Below are 23,325 nucleotides of genomic sequence, written 5' to 3' on the forward strand. Positions count from 1 at the left end.
GACATAGTTGCTCACATTGAGCTTCAGCGATTGCGCGCGTTGTGTCGTCCCGGACGACACCGCGGAAGTAGTAGCAACATCGCGTTGCTCCTTCAGGATGAAACCCAGAGCAACACCGTGTTGCTCTGTCGGTGTTAGCGTACGCAGCATCGTAGCTACAGCCGCCTCACCAATGACTGTTGACAGTCGTTGGAGGGCCTCCCACTCTGGATCCGACGGGTGGGGACAGTCAGCGCGTGCAACGTGAGTTGCAGGCGTAGTGGAGCTTTCCATGGGCACCTCTGTATCCATGGGAAGGTTCTCAGCTCCGCGTTCGTGCGGTGACGTACGAGCTCAGGTAGTCGGTCGTTGGACGGACTACAAAGTGCATCCAGGTGTAATGGGCCTACTTTGGCTCACTACTTTAGCTTACACGTGTGCGCGTGTATGTGAGGAAGCGTAGCTTAGTTTAAATTAGAGTTAATTATACTCGGGCCTCCGAGTATAGATTAATTTAAATAAACGATCCAAATAATGTTTTGGGTTAAAATGAGAACTGCCATTTTTGTTTTATGTTTCTGACTTCCTCTAAATGTGATATTCTAAGATAGGAATCTGCCAACGGCTGATTGGCAGAATTCCAATGCTATGCATGTCGCTCATTGGCTAAAAGATGCTGCTCTCAGCCGATAGGAATCCTAAGTCTCTATGGACCACCCGTTGTGGTGGTCGTAAATGTATGTAGCCTTTGGTGTGTCTACACCAAGGTCGTGAAAGTCTTTCGAACCTCTAACAGACGTCGTGTCTGTTAGAGTTACAAGTGACTGTAGCCACTTGTGCGTGTAACCCTGTTACACTCGCCAAGTACTTGGACAAGTACACGCACGAGAACTACGTGGTGGCGAAGCACGTGCTGCGGTATCTGCGAGGGACCACTGACTATGGACTAGCGTGGGAGAAGGTGGAGACACCCGACCTGCATTTGGTGGCCTACGCAGATGCAGAGCTTGGTATTGAGATGGATGGTCGCTACTCGATCACTGGCTGCGTGCTTCAGCTAAATGGGTGCACGTTCGCGTACAAGTCACGCAGACAGCGAATTGTGACTGATGATACGTGTTGCGCGGAGTTTGTCGCTGCGAGCGAGTGCTCCATCATGATCGTGTGGGTGCACAATTTGTGCAAGGATTTGGAGCTCCCGCGCCACCAGCCTACCATCCTATACCAAGACAACCAGGCTGCTATCGTCGTGCTGACCGAGATCAAAGGCAACTACAAGACCAAGGGCGTGGACCTCAAGTACCACAAGGTCAGGGACTACCACGAGCGTAGCGAGTTCAAGGTGCTCTACTGTCCTTCGAAGGACATGCTGGCCGATATCTTCACGAAGCCTTAGGGTCCTACGCTGTTTAACAAGTTTCGGCAGCCGCTCAACTTGATGCCGGTGCCGATCGCCATTACAAGTGGCGAAGCTGACGGTCAAGCCTTGTGTGCGTGCTAGTGGACGACAGAGTGTGGCGTACTCGAAGTAGGAGTGTGGAGATGGCGTGTCGAGCTCCGCCAGCTCAACGTCGTTGACGTTGAACGCCTCTGCACCCTGCCGCCATACAAACTGTAGTTTGTCCAGTGAGCCGTTAGTTGTGTATTACTTGTGTAACCAAGAGGGGGTTGTCACCTTCGAGGTTTTTCCCCCCTCAATCCCAAACATTCTCCGCGGAAGCGAAGCGTTCTTTCCGTAGTCTACTCTACTCGTATGCACTTACACGCTCCGATCTGCCTACCCAGTTCGACAGAAAGCAATATTCCCATGGCTTTGGGGGCATCGGTAGAATCAACTTCCCATCTACTGGGCGGCGGGGCATCACCCAGGAGAAGGGAAGTCGATTCTACCGCCACGGAACACCTGTGAAGTAAACGAGCCGAAAAGGATATTATGTATCGTGTGGTGCAGCAACTTCATTCAGGGTGAGGATGCTGCCCTGGTGGGCGACAAGTGCTCGCGTTGGAGTAGGATATGAAGAAGGACAGCGCGGGTGTGGTGGACGTTTCAGAGTGCTGCGTACCCTCGAGGTCCGCCAACACCGTATAATATTGGATTATGATCACTGTCGAGCCCTAATAAATATAACAATTATTTGACAAAAAATAATACATATTTCCGTAATTTATATTGTATTGGAGCATAGAAAATACTGCTTTATCGATTTAGAGGGGGGAGAAAGTTGGGGAGCTGTCTGCCCCAGACAGTACAGACCTGGCCAAAAGGTTGGCACACACCCTGTTTCTCCCCATAACTTACTCAAAATTTTAAGCTCGGTGCCCAAACTTGGACCAATTAGCGTGCTCAGTGCGCTTGATCTAGCAATCAAATTACAGCCTAATTAGCGCAATATTGAGGAACTTTTAATACAAGCACTCGAAAATGAGGCTGCAAAAGGTTGGCACACTATTAGTTACTTGATTTCAGTATGTAAATTATGTACATGTTGTGTACAGATCAGGTATTTATCCTTAAACGAATGAGTAGCGGCGTTTGTTGCCCCCGCTAAAAACATTGCAGCGGCTGAAGCGGGTCCGTAGCGCTTTCTAATGCAAATACAACGCAGTTGGCAGCGCGCTGCCTCGTTGTCGCCCACCATGAAGCCTTGGTAGCGGCGGCAATATCTGGAGTGTGATTTGTATAGGCGATCGAAATACCGCTGGGTTTTCCAGTCACTAACGACTCATCCGCACTTGTAGAGCTGACCCCTATTCGCCCTAAGCGTTCTAATGCGGTTGTAGTGCCCGTCTCCAGCTCCCGTTGCGTTGGCCAGCTCTACTGCTCTCTGCAAGAACGAGAATCCACATGCAAGGTATTTTCTATGCATTTTCTAAATGCATGACCACCTACCTGAGATGTACACAACTCGTTCATAATTGCCATACTGAAATCAAGTAATAATAGTGTGCCAACCTTTTGGCCAATCACGCAGAGCAATCATTGTATAGAAAGTCTCTCAAAATTGGCTGGATTACGCTTAGATTTGATTGGCAGAATCAGCGCGAAAAATGCTATAATTGGTCCAAGTTTGAGGGGAAAACTCGCAGGAGGGGCCGAGATAGGTGGAAAGTAAGGGGTGCCAACCTTTTGGCCAGGTCTGTAGCAGCACCCGAAAGTTTAATATCAGAATTTGTGCTGTTATTCAAGTTCTCAATCGTGAAGGATTCGCTGTGGAGCCCACCTAAGTCGCAACCTTCGCGTAGTTCCATGCTCACAGTATAATGAGAGCGGTCGGTGTCCCAAACCTGTTTTCTCTCGTAAAACGGGGCATTTACAGCTAATGCAAATATTAATACTAGTCGCTAAAGTATGAATTACATACTTGAATGTGGCATTAATGTAAGTGTTCCATGCCCTTGCGCGACTATACTTTGGCATCATCGTTCAAAAATTCTATGCAAAGCAGCGCGTCCGACCTGATCGTATTCTCTTTCAGATACGTGAAGTCATCTCCAAGCATCTCCACAACAGCTCCGATCACTGTGTGGTAGGCCCTCCGAATAATACATTGAAGTGGAAATACTACTGCAATATTTGTATGGAATTATTTATTTTTTTGCAACCTCAGACGTCGAGTACCGTAAAACATTATTTTGTACCCCCTGCTGTACTATAAATCTCGGCTTGCTGTCTTAACACTTTGTAGGCCTCCGAATTCCCGCAGGATTCACCTGGAGACCATTCTTTTCCTCAAGGTGAACCGCCAGCTGTGGGGTGTGAAGACGCTAGCAGACGCAGTGAACGCTACAAAGTGAGATGCAGGCCGTAGTGGTACGATATTGCGCGGTCAGCAGGAATATTGTATGTATCCGTACCAAGAACTTCCCTACAATTAGTTACTTTGTTGATTTACTTAAATTTCATTGCAGTCGAATTGTCGGAGGGCCTGCTGTGTGGACACTGAAACCTCTGCGCCCTTCCGACAAATCCCTCGCGAAGACTGTCCCCTTCGACTTCTCCAGCTCGTCGAGCTTCTTCAGTTTTGCGTCGAAGCTCTTGTTCTTGCACTTCTTGTCGACCGGAGACACCTTGGGGTTCTCCGACATGGAAGTCTCGAAGAAGGGCTTCACCATGTTTGTAGTGGCGGCCTGGGACAGGCTGCCTTCAGCAGACACTTCGCACGGTCGTTATCAACGACATGAAGAAGCATGAGAGCGGGGCGAACTCTCAGAGCAATTGTATACTGCATAGTAAGGAGACATATAGCAAAGAGAAACTAACAGAAACCGCTGCGGTGCAAGCCGCAGCGGCTGCATTGAATACCAGAATTCATTTCACCTCCAAGCAAAGATTCTCAAGCAAGCAAAGGGTCGAAAGACACTACAAAGTTAACTTTGGCTGTGGACAACGATCCAACACGGGCCATGAGCGGCCCCCAGCAGAAGCGCAGTCGGGCGAACACCGCAGGAGATGACGGTGACACGTCGCAGCCGACGACCAAGCTATGGACAGCGTTGGAGCCACCTCCGATTGTCTGTTTCTCGCACGAGGCTCTCGTCAAGTGGCGGCGGGAGCGGGAGCTATACGAGGCGGCAGTGATTGCACGCTGCCAGGAGTCGGGTGAGTCGCTGGCTACTGTCATGAGGCCGGTGATCTCCACCATCCACCGCCGTTTGCTCAAGACATTTTGTGAGCTGGAATTGAAGACTTCAGTGAGCGAGATGACGAACGACAGGCTGATCGCAGCAATTAACCAGATCTTGGCGACAATGATGAACGACCAGATCCCGAATGTTCATGCGATCATGAACCAGCACCTAAGGATGGACCTTCGCCAGAAGGATGTGAAGGCCAGGGTTTTGAACTATTTCGACAAGTTTGATGAACTCATCGAAGAATATGGCTTGAGTGTGGCGCTAGACGGTAATGAAAAGCTGAAATGCCGTTTGCTGACTGAAAATCTGCGTCCCTCCGGCTTGAAGGATCAGGTTTTGCTGTACCAAGACCTAGATCCGACGGTGAAGCTCAGTGTACCGCGCTTGTTTGATGTTATCAAGGCGGAGGCACTCAAGAATAAACAATCCTTTGATCTCTTTCACTCGACAAGAGACAGAAGTTCAGCTAGAGCTACGAAAACGTCTCCTCGCAGCAACCACAAATCGCAGAAAGGAGATCGATGGCAGTCATCTCGAGAAGATCGTCGGGACGAGCGACCTACATTCAAGAAGCGCGATGCTGCACCTGCTCAGGGCTGTCTGCACTGCAAGGGCACTCATTGGGTCAGTGACTGTCCTTCGGCCACTGATGAGCAAAAGAAGGCTGCTCGACAAGCGTTCAAAGAGCGCATGGATCGACGCAGGGACGCTGAAGCGTCGAAAATGAAGCGAGTGTTGGGTGATGGTGAAGACCTCGCACCAATGCACGTTGCATTCAATGGGGTGGTAACAATGCCCTATTTCCCAGACAATGGCACGAAATACAATGTGATTCCTCGTCGAATTGTGGAGGAATTACTGCAAGCCTGTCCGGATGTGAAAGTTGAGCGCCTACAGAAGCCGATTGATGGAAAAGCTGTGGGAGGCGCAATTATTAGCTGTGATGAATCGATTCAGCTGGATTTGGAGTTGATCACGCCTGCAGGAAAGGTTCGCATGCGCAAGGTGACTTGTATCATGACGGAGACAGAAGAGGATGAGTTCCTGTTGGGCCGGCTCACTCTGAAGACTCTAGGAATTGATGTTGAAGGTCAGCTTTCTGCACTTGCGAATAAGGAGATTGTGGATTTTGATCCGTTCGAGTCAGAGACTCCGATGAGTTTCGATCCTCCAGACAAGAAGAAGGTTATTGCACGACTCTGTGAGCTTATCAACGAAGCTGTTGCAAATGGTTTCCCTGCAGAGCGGAAAAGAGAACTGTTTGATGTTGCCATGCGGTACGATATCTGGCGCATCGCGATTGGAAATGACCCACCTTCGAAGATTGAACCGTTCGTCATTCGGTTCAAAGAGGGAACTCTGCCAATACGGTGCAGGCCACGCACCTACGCACCCGCGGAGCGCGAGTGGATGAAGGCGTTCAACGAATCGCTGGTTGAGCTCGGTTGGGTGTATCGGAATGAAGCTAGCCGATGGGCTAGTCCTGCTCGACCTGTGAAGAAGCCAGGAAAAACGGGAGGACTTCGTCAAGCTGTGGACTTTCGTCGTCCTAATGCGCAGGTTTTACCTGTAGCCGGATCCATGCCCAGTCTCAGTACACACGACTTCACCACACGAAGAACAAGAAACACCGGCAAACTGTCGACTTCCTGAAAAGCTTTTGGCAAATGGCTCTCGCTAAAGTAAGTCAAGAGTCACAGTCTTACATGACGGAAGATGGTGTTTTCACGCCAACGTGTCTGCAACAAGGTTCAGTGGACTCGTCGATCCAATTTCAGCAATCGATTGAGAAGATTATGCGTGAAGCGAATCTGTTGTACGAGCATGTACTGGCCTGGATTGATGACCTTCTCATCTACGCAGACACGATAGACGAATTTTTATCGATTCTTGACCGTGTTTACAGTACTTTGGAGAAGAATGGACTATTTCTCGGGCTGAATAAAATCTGCCTGTACACTACCGAAGCAAAGTGGTGCGGCCGAATCATTAAGGAGGACGGGGTCGCGTATGATCACGAAAAGATTCAGACGCTGAGTGATCTTCCTGAGCCGAAAACCGCGGCTGAGTTGCAGCAATTTCTGTGTGCGGCCGGCTGGATGCGCAATTCCCTGGTTGATTTCGCTCGAGTAGCTGCGCCACTGCAAGAACGTCTGCAGACTGCGTTAGAAGGAACAAAGCGGACAAAGCATGTTGCAGCACGCGTCGCGATTAACTTTTCTGACGAAGAACGCATCAGTTTCGGCCAAGTTAAGCAACTACTCGCTAGTTCAGCCACGTTGGTGACTCCGGATGACTCGGACGAGCTCATATTGATGACGGACGCCAGCGATGCAGGTTGGAGCATCATCGTGACGGCTGTCGCGGACTGGGATCCTGCGACTAGCATTACCGAGCAGCAGCATCAACTCGTGCACTGCATGAGCGGCACGTTCAAGGGAGCTGCGCAGCACTAGAGTGTATCGGAAAAAGAGGCCTTTCCGATCATAAAGGCAGCGATGGACTTGGACTATTTGCTGATCCGCTCTAAAGGTTTCCGCTTATATTCTGACCATCGCAACTTGATTTTCATCTTCGCACCGGGTGATGAGATCAAGAAGCACGTGCGAGGAAAATTGCAGCGATGGAGCTTGAAACTTAATGACTATTGAGCATATCAGTGGAGAAGAAAATGTGTGGGCGGATATGGCGTCTCGTTGGGGTTGCATCGAGTTGCCCAGGGAGACTACAACGATCAAGCGTTGGCAGACGCAGGATGCACATGTGCAGGTGGAGCTTCGTCCACTGCGTCCAGACTCTGATTGGCCTACGGAGGAAGACATCAAAGGTGTGCAACTAGCAACAACGTGCACTCGTCCGCCGCATCTCGAGGAGCAACCGGATGGGTTCTGGAGAGATAAGCAAAACCGTGTGTGGATTCCGGAGGACGCGGAAGTGCTCTTGATGAGGCTGATGGTGATCGCCCACTGTGGCACAATGGGCCATCGAGGGGTGAAGGTGATGATCAACCACCTCCAAGAACACTTCCTCATTGAAAGATTGGAGCCTAAAGCACGAGCATTCTGCAGTCGCTGTCTCTTGTGCTGCCACGTCAAGGGCGGGGAAATAATACCACGTCCGTGGGGTGAGACCTATCGTTCCAAAGAGCGCAACGAAGCATTGCACATGGACTACTTGTTCATTGGGGACTACAATGGAGAGTGCAACTATCTGCTGGTCATGAAAGATGACTTTTCTCACTACTGCGAACTGATCGAGTGCTCGAGTGCAAATGCGGCCACAGCGGCCACGGCAATTCTGGACTGGAATAGTCGATACGGCATGCCTCAGTGCTGATCAGCGATACTGCAACGCACATTAAGAACCAACTACTGGAGGAATTGTGCCACAAAACCCAGATGACTCAGAGCTTCACTCTCGCGTATTGCCCGTGGATCAATGGGAGCGTCGAGAGACTAAATCGCGATATTCTGCAGGTATTGCGAGTCATGCTGTTGGAGTATAAGGTGGAGCAAGATAATTGGGTTGCGCTGCTACCACTCATTCAAGCGAATTTGAATCACAGCCCAGTGGCATCTCTGGCCAACCACGCTCCAGCCGAAGTCTTTCTTGGAGTAAAGGCAACGACTCCACTGCAGAAAATCCTGATTGGCAGTGATGCTATTGCGGCAAATGTGGTGACCACGGGTGATTTCTCGCCAGACGTGCGTGAGGCTGTTGGCAACTTGCGAGCGTCGTTCGATGGCATGCACCGAGACGTAGCCACGGCCAAGGAAAAGCAAACTAAGCGCAACCAGAACAAACAGCGAGGTGCTCGCTCAGTCAACTTTCATGTTGGCGACTATGTTCTCTGGTCTCGAGTCGATGCAAAGAAGCAGGGCAACAAACTTTCGGTCACGTGGGTGGGGCCGTACCGTGTGATTGGCGCAAACGTCAACTCGTTTGAAATCGAGCATTTGATCACTGCTACGGCAAAGTTTGCTCATGCCTCGCGTTTGAAAATGTATGCGGACCAAAGTCTGGATGTCAACGAGGAAATGTTGGCACACATTGCAAACCAAGACATCTACTTAACTGTGGAGGCATTCACTCAGTACCGCAAGCACGCAGCGCACACTTATGAAATATTGGTGCGCTGGGAAGGCCTCGAGGCCATCGAGGATTCCTGGGAGCCTGTGAGGACTATGTATGAGGATGTTCCGATCAAGTTGCAGGACTATGTCGACAGTGCCGACGACGACGAATTACGTCAGTTCGTTCTCCAACTGCGGTCGCATCCCCAAGGAAGAAAGCGTGCAGAGTCTACAGCCCAGCCAACTCTGTCTCACCGTCGGGGCAAGCGTGGTGGGGATAATGATGCTCAACCGAAGCCGCCAAAACAGAATCACCGCCAACGCCGCGCCAAGCGCAACACCAAGAAGTAGTGCGACACAAGCTATGGCGGGAGCTCCTGTACGAAGGTCTGCTTGGAGGGCGGTGTAGTGGCGGCCTGGGGCAGGCTGCCTTCAGCAGACACTTCGCACGGTCGTTATCAACGACATGAAGAAGCATGAGAGCGGGGCGAACTCTCAGAGCACTTGTATACTGCATAGTAAGGAGACATATAGCAAAGAGAAGCTAACAGAAACCGCTGCGGTGCAAGCCGCAGCGGCTGCATTGAATACCAGAATTCATTTCACCTCCAAGCAAGGATTCTCAAGCAAGCAAAGGGTCGAAAGACACTACAATGTTCCACGAGACTGAGCTGCACGGTACCATTCCTCTGGGCGAGGAAACCATTGAGCTTGCGTCGATGCTTGCCTGCCTCGTCCGTGGAAGGTTGACGCCAAGAAAGGCCTCGACCAAAGCTCGTTGCCCCGATGGCGTTCCGCTTCAGCTTGCAAGCGGTGAAAAGCGCTTTGAACATCACGCTGCTAGAGTCATTCGTAGGCGCAGGCGGGTTAGTATTTTCCAGGAGTGGGGTGTATGTGTGTAACCTACAGCTTTATGACGATGGTGGTCACCTCGAAGAAGAAAGCAATTGCTAAGGAAGGCACCGAACTAGCGGAGAGCAAAGGCAGCAATAGCAGTGGATTGATGTCTTTTCTTTAAGTCGACCCTATCGTTCTCGAAAGAAATCTTGCATCCTGATCTTCAAACTCACGATACGGCTCTTCTCGTCGAAGAAGTTGATCCTGGTAATTCACTGCTGTTTGTTGTGACTGAAGGTCCATTTACAGAGCGCTTCTACGCTCCCGTAAACTTGTAAAACATTCTCTTGAGCCATAGCGGCGATCGACGTCCGCGAGCACCGCAACGATAGTTGATTCCTTCTTCAAATATCCCATACAGGCGCCGCGCCACACGCGCGACGTCTGCATCCTCAGTTGCCTCAATGATGAAATCGTTGCAACACGCGATCTCGTTGGGCGTTCGTTTGAGAAACATCCAGCGGTGGTAGTCTGTGACGATCCCGTGAATTGAGTCACTGGGCACTTCCTTCTCCTCATTGATGCCGAGAGCGATGTCCATCAACACCAAGGCTCGAGCTTGACCCTCGTATAAATCATGCGCCACAACGACCACGAGGATCTTGCGCTTCTTGCTTTCAACTAACCAACTTGGGATGCCCTTCGAAAGCACCGTGCGAGACGAGATCAGTGGACGTCTAATGCAGCTCAGTTCACCTCGCTCGAACATGGTTTTCACATGAAACAGAACCTCTTGAACCGACTCCTTTATACGCCCCACGTCCGCATTGAAGCCGAACGCAGAAGATGAAGTTAAGCGCTCAGTACGTCGTAGATTCTCCAACAGTTTTGCAAAGCGGTCACTTTCAATCTGAGGAAGGTCGAAGGCAGCTGGGTCTGTGCGGAGCAAACGTTCGTAGATGGTCTCCACCCTCCACCGCTTTATCGCGCTGCATCGCACAAAGTCGTCGTCGTCGTCCACCCTGTCTTCTTCGTCGCTGTCCTCGTGAAAGAACTCGTCCTCGTCCAAGCTGCATTTCGTCGCCTCGCGCGCCTGACTCACAAGACTGCGGTTAAGTTTACGACGATGCTCCCACCAAATCGATTCGCGAAAGAGTAGCTCGGCCTCGAGTTCCTTCGAGCGAAGGCGTGCGGGCACATCTTGTGGGGCGAAGTCATGGCACTTCACACAGAATTGAGCCAGCATCGAGGCCCGACGACTCAGGTTTGTCGTGGCGGTTCGCAGGAGCATCCTGTTGAGAGACGAGTGTGAGATAAGCAAAGGTGGGAATGAAGAAGTGGCGATATGGCCTATGCGGTGCGGTCCCTTTACATACATCTAGTCGTGCTGCTGCAATCGATGCGGTAGCCGGTAACGAACGAATAAAAAGATATTCCAACCATTTTCTACAAAAGCACTTGCGATGAAAATGGGAATAAAAACAAGGAACATGCGAGCGGCTTGTGTTTCCCATAGATACCGACGTCAGAGGAGACCGTCAAGCCGCTCGCGTACCACCGATCTCCTTACAGTCCTCTTTCTATCTAGAACTCCTCCGAACGAGGCTTCGCGACGGCACGCGGCTTAGGTGCAGGTGCCGGGGAAGGTGTAGAGGTCGACTTGGCAGGCGCGGACTTGGGCGGAGACACGCTCTGCTTGGGCGGCGACGTGGCCTGCTTGGGCGGGGAAACAGCCTGCTTAGGCGGGGACGCGGCCTGCTTTGCCGGCTGCGGGGAACGGGCCGGGGCTGGCGACGGAGACCGTGCCGGAGCCGGAGAGGGAGTGCGGGCCTTCGGGGTCGGCTGCTCGTCGCCGCTCACGAAGCTACCGCTCTCCGAGCCGGGGCTGTGGCGGCCGGGGACGCCGCCCTTACCCGTGCTGCGGATGGCCTTGGCCTCCTCCTGGTCAATGAAGCGAATGCTGTTGAGCACGTACTCCTTGTCCGTCTTCATCCTCTTGAGGTTCGCGTTCACCACGTCCTCCTCGCTCACAGCCGAGTCCACAGTCACGCTGATGTCCTTCAGCAGCTTCGAGTCGATCTCCGAGATGTTCTTCTTGAACTTGAGGAGCTCCACGATCCACTGCTCGGACGGGTGCACAGCGTCAGCCAGCTTGGCCTCGTTGTTGCCGCCCTTGTGGTTGGAGTTGCTGTTCTGACGAGCCATCTTCTTCTGAATCTCCTTGAGCGCGGGGATGCGCTCCAGGGTGTCCTCGTCCCAGTTGATCTCCTTGCCCTTCACCTTCAGGTTCTCGATCTCCTTACGCTCCTTGCGGCTCGAGTCGAGCCACTTCTCCATCCGCTTAATGTCGCGCTCAATCACCAGCTTCAGCCAGTCGAACACGTCACGCACCTCCTTCAGCTCCTGGTCCACACGGAAGCGCTTGGCGAACTCGGCACAGGCCTTACGGTCGTAGTAGTTGCGGTTCTTGATCAGCTTCTTGGCGGCCTCAAGCTCAGCCTCACGCGGGAGGATAGGCTTCTCGCGCTCAGCGCGGCGGCTCTTGATCTTGCCCAGCTCCACCGGGTACTTCATGTGCTCCGCCTGCATCTGCTTGTAGCTGTCGATCAGAGCGCGCGCACGCTGCTCGATCAGGTCAGCCTCCGAGCGGCGCACCTGCGACTCCTTGGCGAGCGAGGTCTTCTCAGTGGCGCAGAGGGCGCTCTCCTCGCTCTCCATGCGCTCCATGAAGGCGTTGATCGACTCGATCTCGCCCTCCAACTGCGTGGACGCGTGCTGCAGGCTCTCCTCCTCCTCGAGCAGACGGTTCGTCAGCATCTCGAAGGCCTCAGCAAGCTGCTGCAGCAGGCTGCGGATCTGCGAGGTCATCATCATGTCCTCGTCCTTCTCCTGCGGCTTGGACACGCTGTACACGTCCTCGACCTGGGCCCAGATCTCGCGCTTCTCCACCTTCTCCTTGGCGCACTTGCGGCTCACCGAGAGCTCCTTCACAACGCTCTTGATGTCCGACTCGTCGTCCTTCTGCAGGCGCGACGACTCCTTCAGGTCCTCACCGCGCTCGTTGCGGCCAGCCTCGAGGATCTTCATGTCCTTCTTGCCAAGGTCGGCGGCGTGGCCAGTGACATACTGGTACCAGTTCTCCGACGACTTGAGCATCTCGACCTTGTGCTCGCCGTTGAGGATGCGCTGCTTCTGGCGCATGATACGCTCCTCCTGGTCGATCACGCGGTGCGTGAAGTGCTGCACCAGCTTCTGCAGGTCGGCAGCGCGCACGGCCTGCTTGACCAGACGGTTCGCCTCCACCTTCTTGCGGTTCGAGTGCTCGTGCAGGGAGTCGAGGACCCAGTTGCCAGCGTTGTTCATGAGCTCCGTGATCAGGCGCTTCTTCTCCTCGCGCTTGGCCTCCTCGTCCGCCAGGAGCTTTGTCTCTGTATCAATGAGCTTGTTGAACTCACCGATCATGGTCTCCTCCTGGGCGGCGTTCTTCACCTCCTCCTCGAGGTTCTTGATGTGCTGGTTCATGCGCTCCAGCAGCGACGTGCAGAGCTTGTTCTCGGCCTCAAGCTGGGCAGCCTGGTCGTCCAGCTCCTTCTGGAACTGGGCGCGGCGACGGCGGGTCTCGTTCATGAACTCGTCACGCTCGTCCACCTCCGCGTCACCACCCTCCTGCGGGATGCGCTTGTTGCTCTCCTTCACAGCCTGCAGCTCACCGGCGCGAACCTTCATGTCGGCCTCAAGACGAGCAACGTACTCAGGCGTGATGACCAGAGCGTTGCGGGCCTCGTCCAGCGTGTTCTTGCAGTCCTCACGGTGCTCGTCGAACAGCTTGCAGTCCGCCTTGCGCTCCTCCGTAAGAGCGGCGCGCTTGAACAGCAGCATGCGCTGGGACTTGGTCTGGCGCGCGAGCTGGTCGCTGAAGACGTCTGTGCGCTTCTTGCCGCGCGTGATGCGGGCCGAGTGCTCGTCCAGACGAGACTTCGTGGTGTTGATGCGCTGGGTCTGCACCACACGCCACTCCTTCTCGTACTCCTCGTCGAGGGCCTGGTGACGCGTGCGGCGCTGGGCAATGGAGCGCGTACGGGCGTTGATCTCCGTCTTGAGCGCTAGCAGGTCGGCCTCGATGGTCTTGACCTTCTTTTGGCGGGCCTCGGCCTCCAGACGCACGTACTCGTGCTCCTGCTTGTAGCGAGTGTCCTCGTCGCGGCACATCTCGTCCTCGCGCTTCATGTTGGCACGGCTGCTGGTCCAGTGCTCACGCTCCTTGGCCAGCTTCATCCACTCCTCGTCGACCGTGTTGCCTTCCTCCTCAAGGAGCTCAGGCTCCTTCTCCTGGATCTTGACGAACTGCGCGTGCAGGTCAATGAGCTCGCGGGGCACCTTGTCCTTCTGGTCCTGGTGCGAGTGGAAGATACCGTACGAGTGCACGATGAAGTCGTTGGCGATATCCTTCGACACAGCGGGGTTGTGGGCCTCCGACCAGTCCGCGCGGTGCTTCGACCACTGGGCCATGTCGTTGTTCCACTGCGTGGTGTCCTGCTGGAAGCTGTCCTTGGACTTGGTGAACTCGACCTTCTCCTTGATGCGGGTCTCCTCCTCCGTGTTACGCACAGACTTGTCACGCACGACGTCGAAGAACAAGATGTGCGTGGTGCTCGACTGCTTCTCATAGCGCTCCTTCTCACGCTCCATACGCTCGGTCTGGGTCTCCTTACGGGCCTCAAGAGCCTTGAAACGGAAGGCGGCCTGCTCGCGGCGAATGTTCTGAGCAGCGTCACGCTTGCGCTGCTCCTCGGCACGCGCGGCCTGCTGGGCCAGACGCTGCTTCTGCTCCTTCTGGCGGTTGATCAGGCCGTTCACCTTGGTACGGATCTGGGCCTTCTCGAGCTCCAGGCGCAGCGACTTGATGAGCGTGTTGTACTCGTCCGTGTTGTACAGCGTCTTCTTGCCGCTCTTCTGGAACTGGCGGAGCTGCTCCGTGGGCAGCGCAAGGAACGCCTTCAGGCAGTCGGCGTCGCGCAGCAGCGGGTGCAGCATGCAGCCGTACAGGAACGTCTGCAGCACCTTCTCGCGGTCGGCACGGGCCGTACGCTTGTCCGGGAACATGGGCAGAGCCTTGGGGTTCGTGACCTCGCCAAGCTTGACGAACAGCCACTCGAAGTCGGCCATGCTGCGCTCCTCGTGGATCTGGTACTCGTGGGTCACCGCGCGGTCCGACTCGGTGACCGAGTAGTTGGCCGCCTTGGCCGCAGCCTCGCTGGGCTCGCAGTACGTCTTGACCATGTACGTCTCCGTGTCGGCCGTGTTGCCGCCCTGCTTGGTCTTGACGTTCACGAGGATGTCCAGCTTGGTCAGGTACTCGAAGCCAGCAGGGGGCTTGGCCACCGGGTCCATGACGGGCTTGATGAACTTGGGCGGGTTCTCGTTACACGACGTGCAGTGACGCACGGGCATAGGGAAACCCAGCTCCGGGATGGGCTTGGACTCGACACTGCACTGGTTGCAGACACTGCGCGTGCAGCGACGGCAGTGGTGCTGGCGACGGCCCAGCTTGAACGGACGGAAGCAGACCTGGCACTCCGTCTGGTCACTGCGGGCCGTGTCCGACACGAAGTGGCTGGTCGAGTCACCGCCCAGCAGGCTCGAGTCGCGCGCGCGGCCCGAGTCATCGCGGCTCCGTGCGTTGGGGTCCTGCAGGTTGCGGTAGGCGTCGTTGATCTTCTCGAGGGTCTCCTGGTCCTCGCGCTTGGTGGGGTCCATGGAGCGCGACTTCTCCTTGTACTTGGCCGCGATCTCCTCAGGCGTGGCATCCGAGGACACACCGAGCACCTCGTAGCTCTCCTGGCCCGAGATGGAGCGGCTCACGGGGCCACGACGCTGCGCGAACACGTCGGCGGGCGTCGTGATGGCCTTCATCTGCAGGGCCGTGATACAGTTGCGGCAGCAGCGCTGCTGCGCGTTGCCGTAGCCGAACGAGGCCGGCACCTGGATCTTGTGGTTCACGCAGGGGCGGCAGAACAGCAGACCGCAGACGCGGCAATGGTGGCGACGCGGCTTGGGGAAGCCGAAGGGCGTCTTGCAGTCCATGCACTCGCTGCTGAAGTTGTCGGGCACCCAGAGCTTCTCCAGGCCGGCGACGTCGGCGGGGACGCCGTCAAGCGAGCTGCGACCGCTGTGGTCGTTCATGCGGCTCTCGCTCTGCGCGCGCGGGGCGGCGGGTGACGGATACGGGCGGGAAGCCGGGTTCGAGCGGCGGTCAGGAGCTGGGGTCGAGGCCGACGTGGGCATCGGGGCCGGGCGAGCCGCGGCCGGGCGGCCCGCGGCCGAGTTGCCGCTGGAGGGGGCCGTCGACTGGCCGCTGGTGGGCGGGCGGCTGTTGCCGGACTGCGGGGCAGGCGTGGGCATGGCCGCGGCCGGTTTGGGCTGGGCCGGCTTGGGCCTGGGGCGGAGCCGCCTGCTTGGCCGGAGCGGCCTGCTTGGGCGGAGCAGCCTGCTTGGGCGCGGCCTGCTTGGGAGCAGGGGCGGTCGCAGGCTTGGCCTCGGGCTTCTTCTCGGGCTGCTTGGCCGCGGGTACCGCGGCGGCGGCGGGCTTGCGCTGCGAGAGCGAGAGGCTCACCTTGGTGCCGCAGTAGATGCAGAAAGCGTCGGACTCGGCCACGTCGCGGCCGCACTTGATACAGCTGAGGCCGTTGTTGCTGGTGCTAGCGGCAGCCGAGGCTGCCGCTTTCTCGGAACTTCCTGCCATCTAGACTCGGAGCTGCGCCAGGAATCCGCTGGGCCCAACGAGGTGGGAAGCGAATGCAGGCGAGACCGGGGCGCGAGAGTCAGCAAGTGGAGTTGTGAGTGCGCACGGCGGGCGGCGCAGAGCGCAGAGCAGAGGGGGGGAGAGCGGGCCTATCCGAAAGGAGGGCAGAGGTCGAGCCGGCGAGGGGGCGAAACGCGGCGGCCTGCTGTTGGCGACGCACGCGAGTTGCGTTGTGGTCGGGTTGTCGGGGCGGCAGATGCTTTTCTGCACGGAGACCGAGCGCGCAGGGCCGAGCCTTTACAAGTGCGCGAAGATCGCCGCTGGCTGGAGCCAGTCGCGCGGGGCTTGGCGGCGATTGCAGTGGAAAAAGTTTTCGATGGCCTCGGGTCATACGTACTGTGTTGGACCAGATCCGAAGCCCGGGCCGCGAACGTTCCGGCCGGCATTGGAGACTTTGCCAGGATGTGACCTCTCTCGCGACTCTGTTCGGGGCGGCCCCAGCTGCGCCTCGCGGTCTGGGCCGGCCGCCAGCCGGCGTGTCGGCGGGGCACACTCAGTCACACACCGTGCAGAAATCAATCGAGCTGGCCATGCCCATTGCTGCTTCGGGTCCAAGGGCGCGATGGCCGCTTATTGCGGGCACGCCGCGCTGAAAGGCACAGCGCGTGAATCTCTATGATCACACTCAGTAGAGACTCTATCTCAATGCGGCGTCCATCAGCGCATGCAGCGCTCACAATGTGACGCAGGGAGAGGCCGTAGCCGGGGCTAAGAGCCGGCTTCCCGGGCCACTTCAACAGCCCGGAGCAGCAAGTCGCCGGTGGCAGACCGCCTGCACTGCAGGCTGCAGGCTGCAGGCCACCTCGGGCCGGCAGCATGTTCACTTGCAGAAGCACCATGTAATGATAGTCTTCATGCAACGCAGCTGGGGCCGTGTTACATGGCTTGACGTTTGTGCTGCCGCGACAGCTTGGCTTACCGCCGCGAGCTTAGCCATGCTTGCAAATCCCCGCCAGCGCGGCAAGCCGCCACGCACGCGAGGCTGGCCTTGTGGTCCGAATGTCGGCGCCGAGAGCTGACCTGGAAATGACGCGCGTGTGCTGAAAGAGAGCCCGAGCTCCGGCGCTCTGCACCGCCGCGGCCGGCCTTATGTCGCGCGAGTGTCCCCTTGCCACGATAGGCTCCGTGTTACTCACGGGTCTCGTAGTGACGCCGCGAGCGGCGATCGTGCTCAAAGGACACCTTATCCACTCGGGTGGACGTCGCTTGCGGGCTGCAGCGGAGACCTCGCGAGCGAGGAGACCGAGCGGTGAAGCCCCGCCGTCGACTAGCCGATCCGCCGACACTCGCCAACGTGCCCCATGCCACCTTGACGTCCGACAGTACGCCATCGGACAATGCCGCGAAGGTCCCCCCCTCGCCGCGACCAGCAACAGCAGGAAAGGCAGCAGAGCAGCTGCGCAGTGATGGTCTGCCCTACCCGTCCGTCACCTCGCGGGTCGCCTGACGGGTACATGTTGCCTTTTTGGCGGCATGTTGAAGTTGTCAGGTACACTACGCTTGACACGCATGGGGCAACGTTCCGCTCCTGTTCCGCATGCGATATACAGCTGAGCCGAATCAGCGCGCGGATACCGTGTCCGCTGACGCATGCGATCTAGTTTTCTCTCGGTGGCTCCTCAATGAGGAATCCTCATTGCGCATCGAGCTGAGATGGCCAAGGTCAAGGCAAGCAAGCAAGCAAGTATTGCGGGTGGCAGCTATCTGATCTATCGTTGTTATCGGCGTGAATATCCATGCAAGGCTGTCCTAGGACTCGTTGTTGGGCCCCGTGGGCTCGGCGGGTCTCGTCATGGCGCTGCCCTTGCGGGGCGAGGCCTCTCGCTGGCGCAGCTGCCGCGCGGACGCGGCTCCAGTCTTCCTCGGTGACGGCCGGGAGACCTGCGCGTTCGAGAGGGTTAGCATGCCATTGCAGGCGAACAGACTGTGGCTACCGGTATCAAGCGAGCGTACCATGGCGGACGAGCGCATCGACTTGGCCTTGGCGTTGTGCGAGAACGTGGCGAACGAGGACAGCGGCTCCGCGTACGAGCCCGGGCCGGGCGGGATGTCCCCCATGCGCAGCAGCACAGTTTCCTGCCCCTCGCACTTGCGGACAGCGCCCGCAAGCCACGAGCTGCGGCTGCTCGGGTTCGCGTGCGGGTCTTTCGGGTCGGCCGGGCTGCCTGGCGGCTGTGGTCGCCGACCTGTCCTTGGCGACGGCGCCAGTCGGCCGCCGGGGCACTCCGGGTTGTACGGCGAATAGATCGGACCTGGCGAGAACTCACCCATGTTCTCGCGGGTGTGCGTGGCCGACACGAACTGCACGCGGGTGTTGCCTGCAGCGGGGGTATTGGGCTTGGGCTGCTCAATTTGTCGCTTGCCAAAGCGATGTTCGTGGCCGAACGCGTTGCCGCCGTTCTTCACGCTGGCATTGTTGCTTGGTGTAGGTGGGGTACCTTCCTCGGGTGGCGTCGCGCGAGCCTGTTCTGGTGTTGAAGTGCCTCCGTTTGAAAACTGACGAGGTCTTACGGGCGACGCTGGCATGACCAAGACGCCGTTGCGGTTGATAACAGATAGCCACGACTCGCGGTGGCCGCGCCGAGGAGTGTCAACGTCAGGCAGCCGCGTCTTGTGGGCCTCGGCGCGCGCTGTCGTCTTCGGTGAAGGGGGCGCTGCAAAGGAATATTTGGGAGGAGCAGCCCTGCCGCCGTTTGCCGCCAAATAGTTGACGTTGTACTTCGGGCCGGGACTCTCCACCGATATGAGCTCGCGCTGGTGGTTCATATCCGTCATATTTACTGTTGAAGCGCGGAGAAACCACTTAGACACGTTGAACAGTGATCAAATCAGCACATGAATAGCCATACCTTTCTGCGATAGGAAGCGGTCGGATTTCGGGAATGACATCTTCGGTGCTCTTGTTTTGACAGGATTTACATTGTCGTTGTAGTGACCAGGGGCTCGGCCACTTTCTGTCGGCAAAAGGCGACGGCAAACGTTAAAGCGTTTGCTCTGATCGATAGTGCAAACGTTTAGGGCGTACCTTTGCTAACTATGGGCATCTGGGGAGACGGGCCTTGACACGTTGGACGTAACAAGCCCAGAAAGGTTAGTATCGCGACGGACGGGTGGTTTGATATTTGTACGGCAGCGTAGCTCACCCCCGATCCAGCTCTCGCGCTTGCCCCATTTCCGACTCTCGTCTACAGGCCGGTAGTCGGCCTTCATAACAACTTGCGCATTGGCGCGTATCTCCGGCTTGGCGTAGATCGGTCCTGGCGATCGAGCTAGATAAAGGCATCGAAGGTAACACAAGGTTAGTTGTGACTTACAGCAACGCGCTGCACAGTGCACCCGCCGAACCTGGTTCATTGGGGAACCGCTCGGAGCCGCCAAAAATCGACATGAGGTCTTTATGCTAATGGCGCGCTGATGGTCCCGCCCCACTCCACTCCACGACGCGCGCAGCCGCTAGCTGGACAAGACCCCCGCAGTTGTGTTCGCCAGACCTTCCCTGGTACCTGGTTCATCGTCGAAATAGCCAGCTATTCCTGGCAAGATAAGCACTCCGACCAGGTCCTCGTCACCACGCTACTGTTGCCACACTACAAGACCATCGACCACGAAATCGCTTCTGTCATTCTTGCACAATGCACCGCCAGTAGAAGCCTGTGGCCGGCAGCTTGCGCGCATCCGCAGCTTGAAACCCCGGGGTTCTTTTGATACACCCCACAATCTACGAGTTGAAGTGACTATGTTGCATTACTTAAGTTTCCAATCATTAAAGCAACTCAATTAATGCAACCCAACCGCACAATACCTCGTCGCCGTCCACAAGCTCACTTCACTTGGCCATGCTGACGTCTCGCCGCGCGACGTCGGCGCTGCGCCGCTGCCGCGCGCCCCTCCGCGCCGCGTTCTCCAGCTCCCCGGATGCGTCCAAGGAGGCCCCTCCCGCCGCCGCCGCCAAGCCCAAGAAAATCCTGTCGGTGCGCGCGTCCCCGGCGCAGAACCTGCGCAACGCGCTCGAGGCGCTGGACGAGATGATCGAGGAGGCGGACCGCAAGGTGGAGAAGAAGTACCGGCCCAACATGTTCGGCGAGTTCAAGCAACTTAACGACACTGAGGGTAAGGTGCGCGAGGGCGCCGACGCGCTCATCGAGGTGGGCAAGGCCAGGAGCGTCCCCTCGCTGCAGGTGGACACTCTGGAGGGCAAGCAGGTGGACATCCAGAGCTTCGTGACCAAGGGCAAGGCCACGCTCGTGCTCACGGCCTTCAAGAACTACGGGCTGGACATGCTGCCGGCCTGGCGGGAGGGCTTCGTGGCCGCTATGAGCGACGGCCAGGGCCAGCTGGACAAGAGGGTGCAGACGCTCACGCTCAACGTGATCGAGGATTGGTACATGAAGCTCGTGAGCGGCAGCATCACGCGCGGGCTGCAGGAGAAGATCCCCAACGAGCTGCACGCCACGACGTTCGCGCACTTCGGACGCTGCGACGACTTCCGCACGCCCATGGAACTGGACAACAGCTTCGTGGGGTACGCGCACCTGGTGGACGGCAAAGGACGCATCCGCTGGATGTACGTTGTGTTGTTTGTCTTGGGCGGATTGGTGTGTGGTGTAGTGGACTTATGTGTGGGTTTGTGTGTGTTTTGTAGTGCGGGAGGTCCGGCGACGCCGAAGGAGTTGGAGCGGTTAGCGAAGGTCACCAAGGAGCTGCTAGCCCAGAGCTCGCAGCGCCGCCGATAGGCAGATAGAGAGTAACCGTATCTTCTTTTTTGCTGAAGCTATTGCATGTCAGAAACAGGAGTCAAAGAGTACGAGATTTTAAGCACCACGACAACGAACCATCGAGGCAAATACAATATGATGATCAGCACAGGGGCAAACTTCGTGCGCTGGAAGTTAGGGGACGGGGGTGACCACAGCGCCTCCTCTACCAGTTGAAAGGTTTTCCACGGTGATATCCACCGCGTCCAGATCCACGTTGCTTTTGCACATCGGGCACGACTGGTGTACAAGTACGTGCATCAAACGGTAAGTAAACCTGTTCAGTGTATCATGGCTTGGAACTGGAGACGTACCGTGTTGCGCTTGAGCCACTCATCGATGCAAGCCACGTGGAAAATGTGTTTGCATGGCAGATTGCGAACATCTTCGCCGTCTTCGAATTCGATCTGGTCGTGCAATCGGTTGACAAGTCGAATGAGAACAAGGCCCCTTGCCATCTCCGTTAAAGGTATCCGTGGTGACGTACCAGACAGATCGGACACACATCGTCATTTTCCGTTGAGCCGCCTTCTGCCGGGTTGAGCGGCTCTGTCGGTGCTTGTGGGTTTCGCTCGGCGCGGCAGTACTTCGTGACGCGTAGCTGCTCTAAGCGTTCCTTCGTGACGCCGCGAACCACCGCAGCTCCTCGCATTTGCGCAGCACGCACCTGGTCATACAAGAAACCAGTTATGACGGTTAATGCCAGGCATGACCAACACTACATACAGCGCAAATGCGTACATTTCTCCGATCTGCGCGTCGCCAACGAAGGAGTAGAACAAGGAGAACGAAGACTACCGTAACGATGAAGGCGCCCAGGACGTACACCAGTGACTCGGGATCAAGCGGTAGAGTATTGTTCGAGATTTCGGTGGTTTCTGCGTTCGTGGTATTATACACCCAGACATCGCCAAGTTGGCTCTGGTAGCTACCCCCATGGATAACCATGGTGTCCTCGCGCCAAAGAGCAGCGCGATGGTTGTAGCGCAACGGTGGGGACGCCTCGTCGCTCTCGATCACGGCGTGCCGCGCTTCCATCGCCATGTTCTTCAAGTCGAATTTCCCGAGGACGACGTCGTCGTACACGTAGCCACTGGAGCTCTGTTGAGGCTTGTAGTATCCACCGAAAAACCACATATCCAAGCCTTTTGTGGTGACAATGGAGGTGTATGCACGGGGGACATCGGACGACGGGGTGACAGCCATCCACGCGTTGCTGTTAAAGTTGTAGGCCCAAATGTCGTCCAGCAGCGTCCAACTCGACATCAGAAGGTGGCGACCGCTGTATGCAAGTAGATACGCCTCACCAGTTTCGTCATCGTCGTACAGCACTGCCACCGAATGGGAAAATCGAGTGGGAGGCCGTACATTCCCTGCCGGCTCCATCTTCTCCCAGGTGTAGTTGGCTAGATCGTATCTCCATAGATCGTTGTAGTCGACGGGGCTGTCTTCACCTTTCTCGTCGTACGCGATGCCACCGAACATGTACAGATAGTCGTTATGAATCACGATTCCGGGTTCAGATCGAGCGTCCGGGGCATCGGACTGCGGCGGAGTGGGGTCCATTATCCATTCGGAGGTGTTGCCGGTTAATGAAAGGCGCCAAACATCGTTGTACTGCACTACCGGTACACTGTTGCTCGTCGTTGGCGTGGTCTGGTCAGTCTCCGCAGCAAGGAGGGACAGTCCTCCGAATACGACAAACTCGTTGACACTGGCGTTTGTATGCAGCACGCCGGCATGATGGAACCGATTCGAAGGCCGATTGTTGCCGACTTCCACTTCCGACCATTGTCGTTCAACGAGGTCGAACACCCACGTGTCGTTGTGCTCGATATCTTCGTCAAGTGCGTTCGTACTGATGCCACCGAAGATGTACAGATTGTCCTCGAAGGCGGTGACGGCGTGAGCTGAACGTCTCATGGGCTGTGACCCTGCTGATCCGAATGACGGACCCCAAAGTTGCGTCCACTGCGCTGGGGCGGCAGCGCCCATCATTCCCGACATCATCTCCATTGGCAATGGGCTGAAGCGCTAGGAATGCACAATGCTGGTGAGCCGTTGCTAAACAAAAGTGCAGCAGCATAACGCTCATCGCATCAGACAGCGAAGCTTGGCACACCTCCTATATTTAGGGAGTAGCATGCCTTTCAAGCTCGACTTGCTTGGTGAATGCTTAATCCGGAACGACCACAAGTAGCTCTCAAATTGATCAGAGACGCAAGCACAGCGATAGTTTAAGTGG

At 56.4% G+C, this 23,325-nt stretch overlaps 7 protein-coding genes across 7 annotated transcripts; 3 read left to right on the top strand and 4 right to left on the bottom strand.

The window, feature by feature from the left end:
* Positions 1-4,383: 4,383 nt before the first annotated feature.
* Positions 4,384-5,262, top strand: PHYSODRAFT_440443 (hypothetical protein; the record flags this gene model as incomplete). Its single annotated transcript, XM_009519721.1, has 3 exons — positions 4,384-4,869; positions 4,942-5,007; positions 5,170-5,262. Coding segments are annotated over 3 exons (645 nt in total), but the record flags the coding sequence as incomplete, so codon positions are not given.
* A 75-nt stretch (positions 5,263-5,337) lies between these two features.
* PHYSODRAFT_408655 (hypothetical protein) lies at positions 5,338-5,868 on the top strand (the record flags this gene model as incomplete). The annotated part of the gene is made up of 2 exons (XM_009519722.1): positions 5,338-5,397; positions 5,467-5,868. Coding segments are annotated over 2 exons (462 nt in total), but the record flags the coding sequence as incomplete, so codon positions are not given.
* A 3,972-nt stretch (positions 5,869-9,840) lies between these two features.
* PHYSODRAFT_295421 (hypothetical protein) lies at positions 9,841-10,815 on the bottom strand (the record flags this gene model as incomplete). Its single annotated transcript, XM_009519723.1, has 1 exon — positions 9,841-10,815. The coding sequence occupies one exon, from the start codon at positions 10,813-10,815 to the stop codon at positions 9,841-9,843; it is 975 nt and encodes a 324-aa protein (XP_009518018.1).
* A 293-nt stretch (positions 10,816-11,108) lies between these two features.
* On the bottom strand, positions 11,109-16,266 carry PHYSODRAFT_349585 (hypothetical protein; the record flags this gene model as incomplete). The annotated part of the gene is made up of 2 exons (XM_009519724.1): positions 11,109-15,905; positions 16,096-16,266. The coding sequence occupies 2 exons, from the start codon at positions 16,264-16,266 to the stop codon at positions 11,109-11,111; spliced, it is 4,968 nt and encodes a 1,655-aa protein (XP_009518019.1).
* Positions 16,267-18,075: 1,809 nt separating this feature from the next.
* Positions 18,076-19,714, bottom strand: PHYSODRAFT_476606 (hypothetical protein; the record flags this gene model as incomplete). Its single annotated transcript, XM_009519725.1, has 5 exons — positions 18,076-18,207; positions 18,280-19,106; positions 19,176-19,280; positions 19,470-19,595; positions 19,672-19,714. The coding sequence occupies 5 exons, from the start codon at positions 19,712-19,714 to the stop codon at positions 18,076-18,078; spliced, it is 1,233 nt and encodes a 410-aa protein (XP_009518020.1).
* A 448-nt stretch (positions 19,715-20,162) lies between these two features.
* On the top strand, positions 20,163-21,059 carry PHYSODRAFT_477460 (hypothetical protein; the record flags this gene model as incomplete). The annotated part of the gene is made up of 2 exons (XM_009519726.1): positions 20,163-20,890; positions 20,969-21,059. The coding sequence occupies 2 exons, from the start codon at positions 20,163-20,165 to the stop codon at positions 21,057-21,059; spliced, it is 819 nt and encodes a 272-aa protein (XP_009518021.1).
* Positions 21,060-21,215: 156 nt separating this feature from the next.
* On the bottom strand, positions 21,216-23,096 carry PHYSODRAFT_295425 (hypothetical protein; the record flags this gene model as incomplete). Its single annotated transcript, XM_009519727.1, has 4 exons — positions 21,216-21,320; positions 21,395-21,487; positions 21,568-21,798; positions 21,879-23,096. The coding sequence occupies 4 exons, from the start codon at positions 23,094-23,096 to the stop codon at positions 21,216-21,218; spliced, it is 1,647 nt and encodes a 548-aa protein (XP_009518022.1).
* Positions 23,097-23,325: the final 229 nt, after the last annotated feature.

This window comes from Phytophthora sojae (genome assembly GCF_000149755.1).
Source record: "Phytophthora sojae unplaced genomic scaffold PHYSOscaffold_1, whole genome shotgun sequence".
In the NCBI taxonomy this organism is placed as follows: Eukaryota; Oomycota; class Peronosporomycetes; order Peronosporales; family Peronosporaceae; genus Phytophthora; species Phytophthora sojae.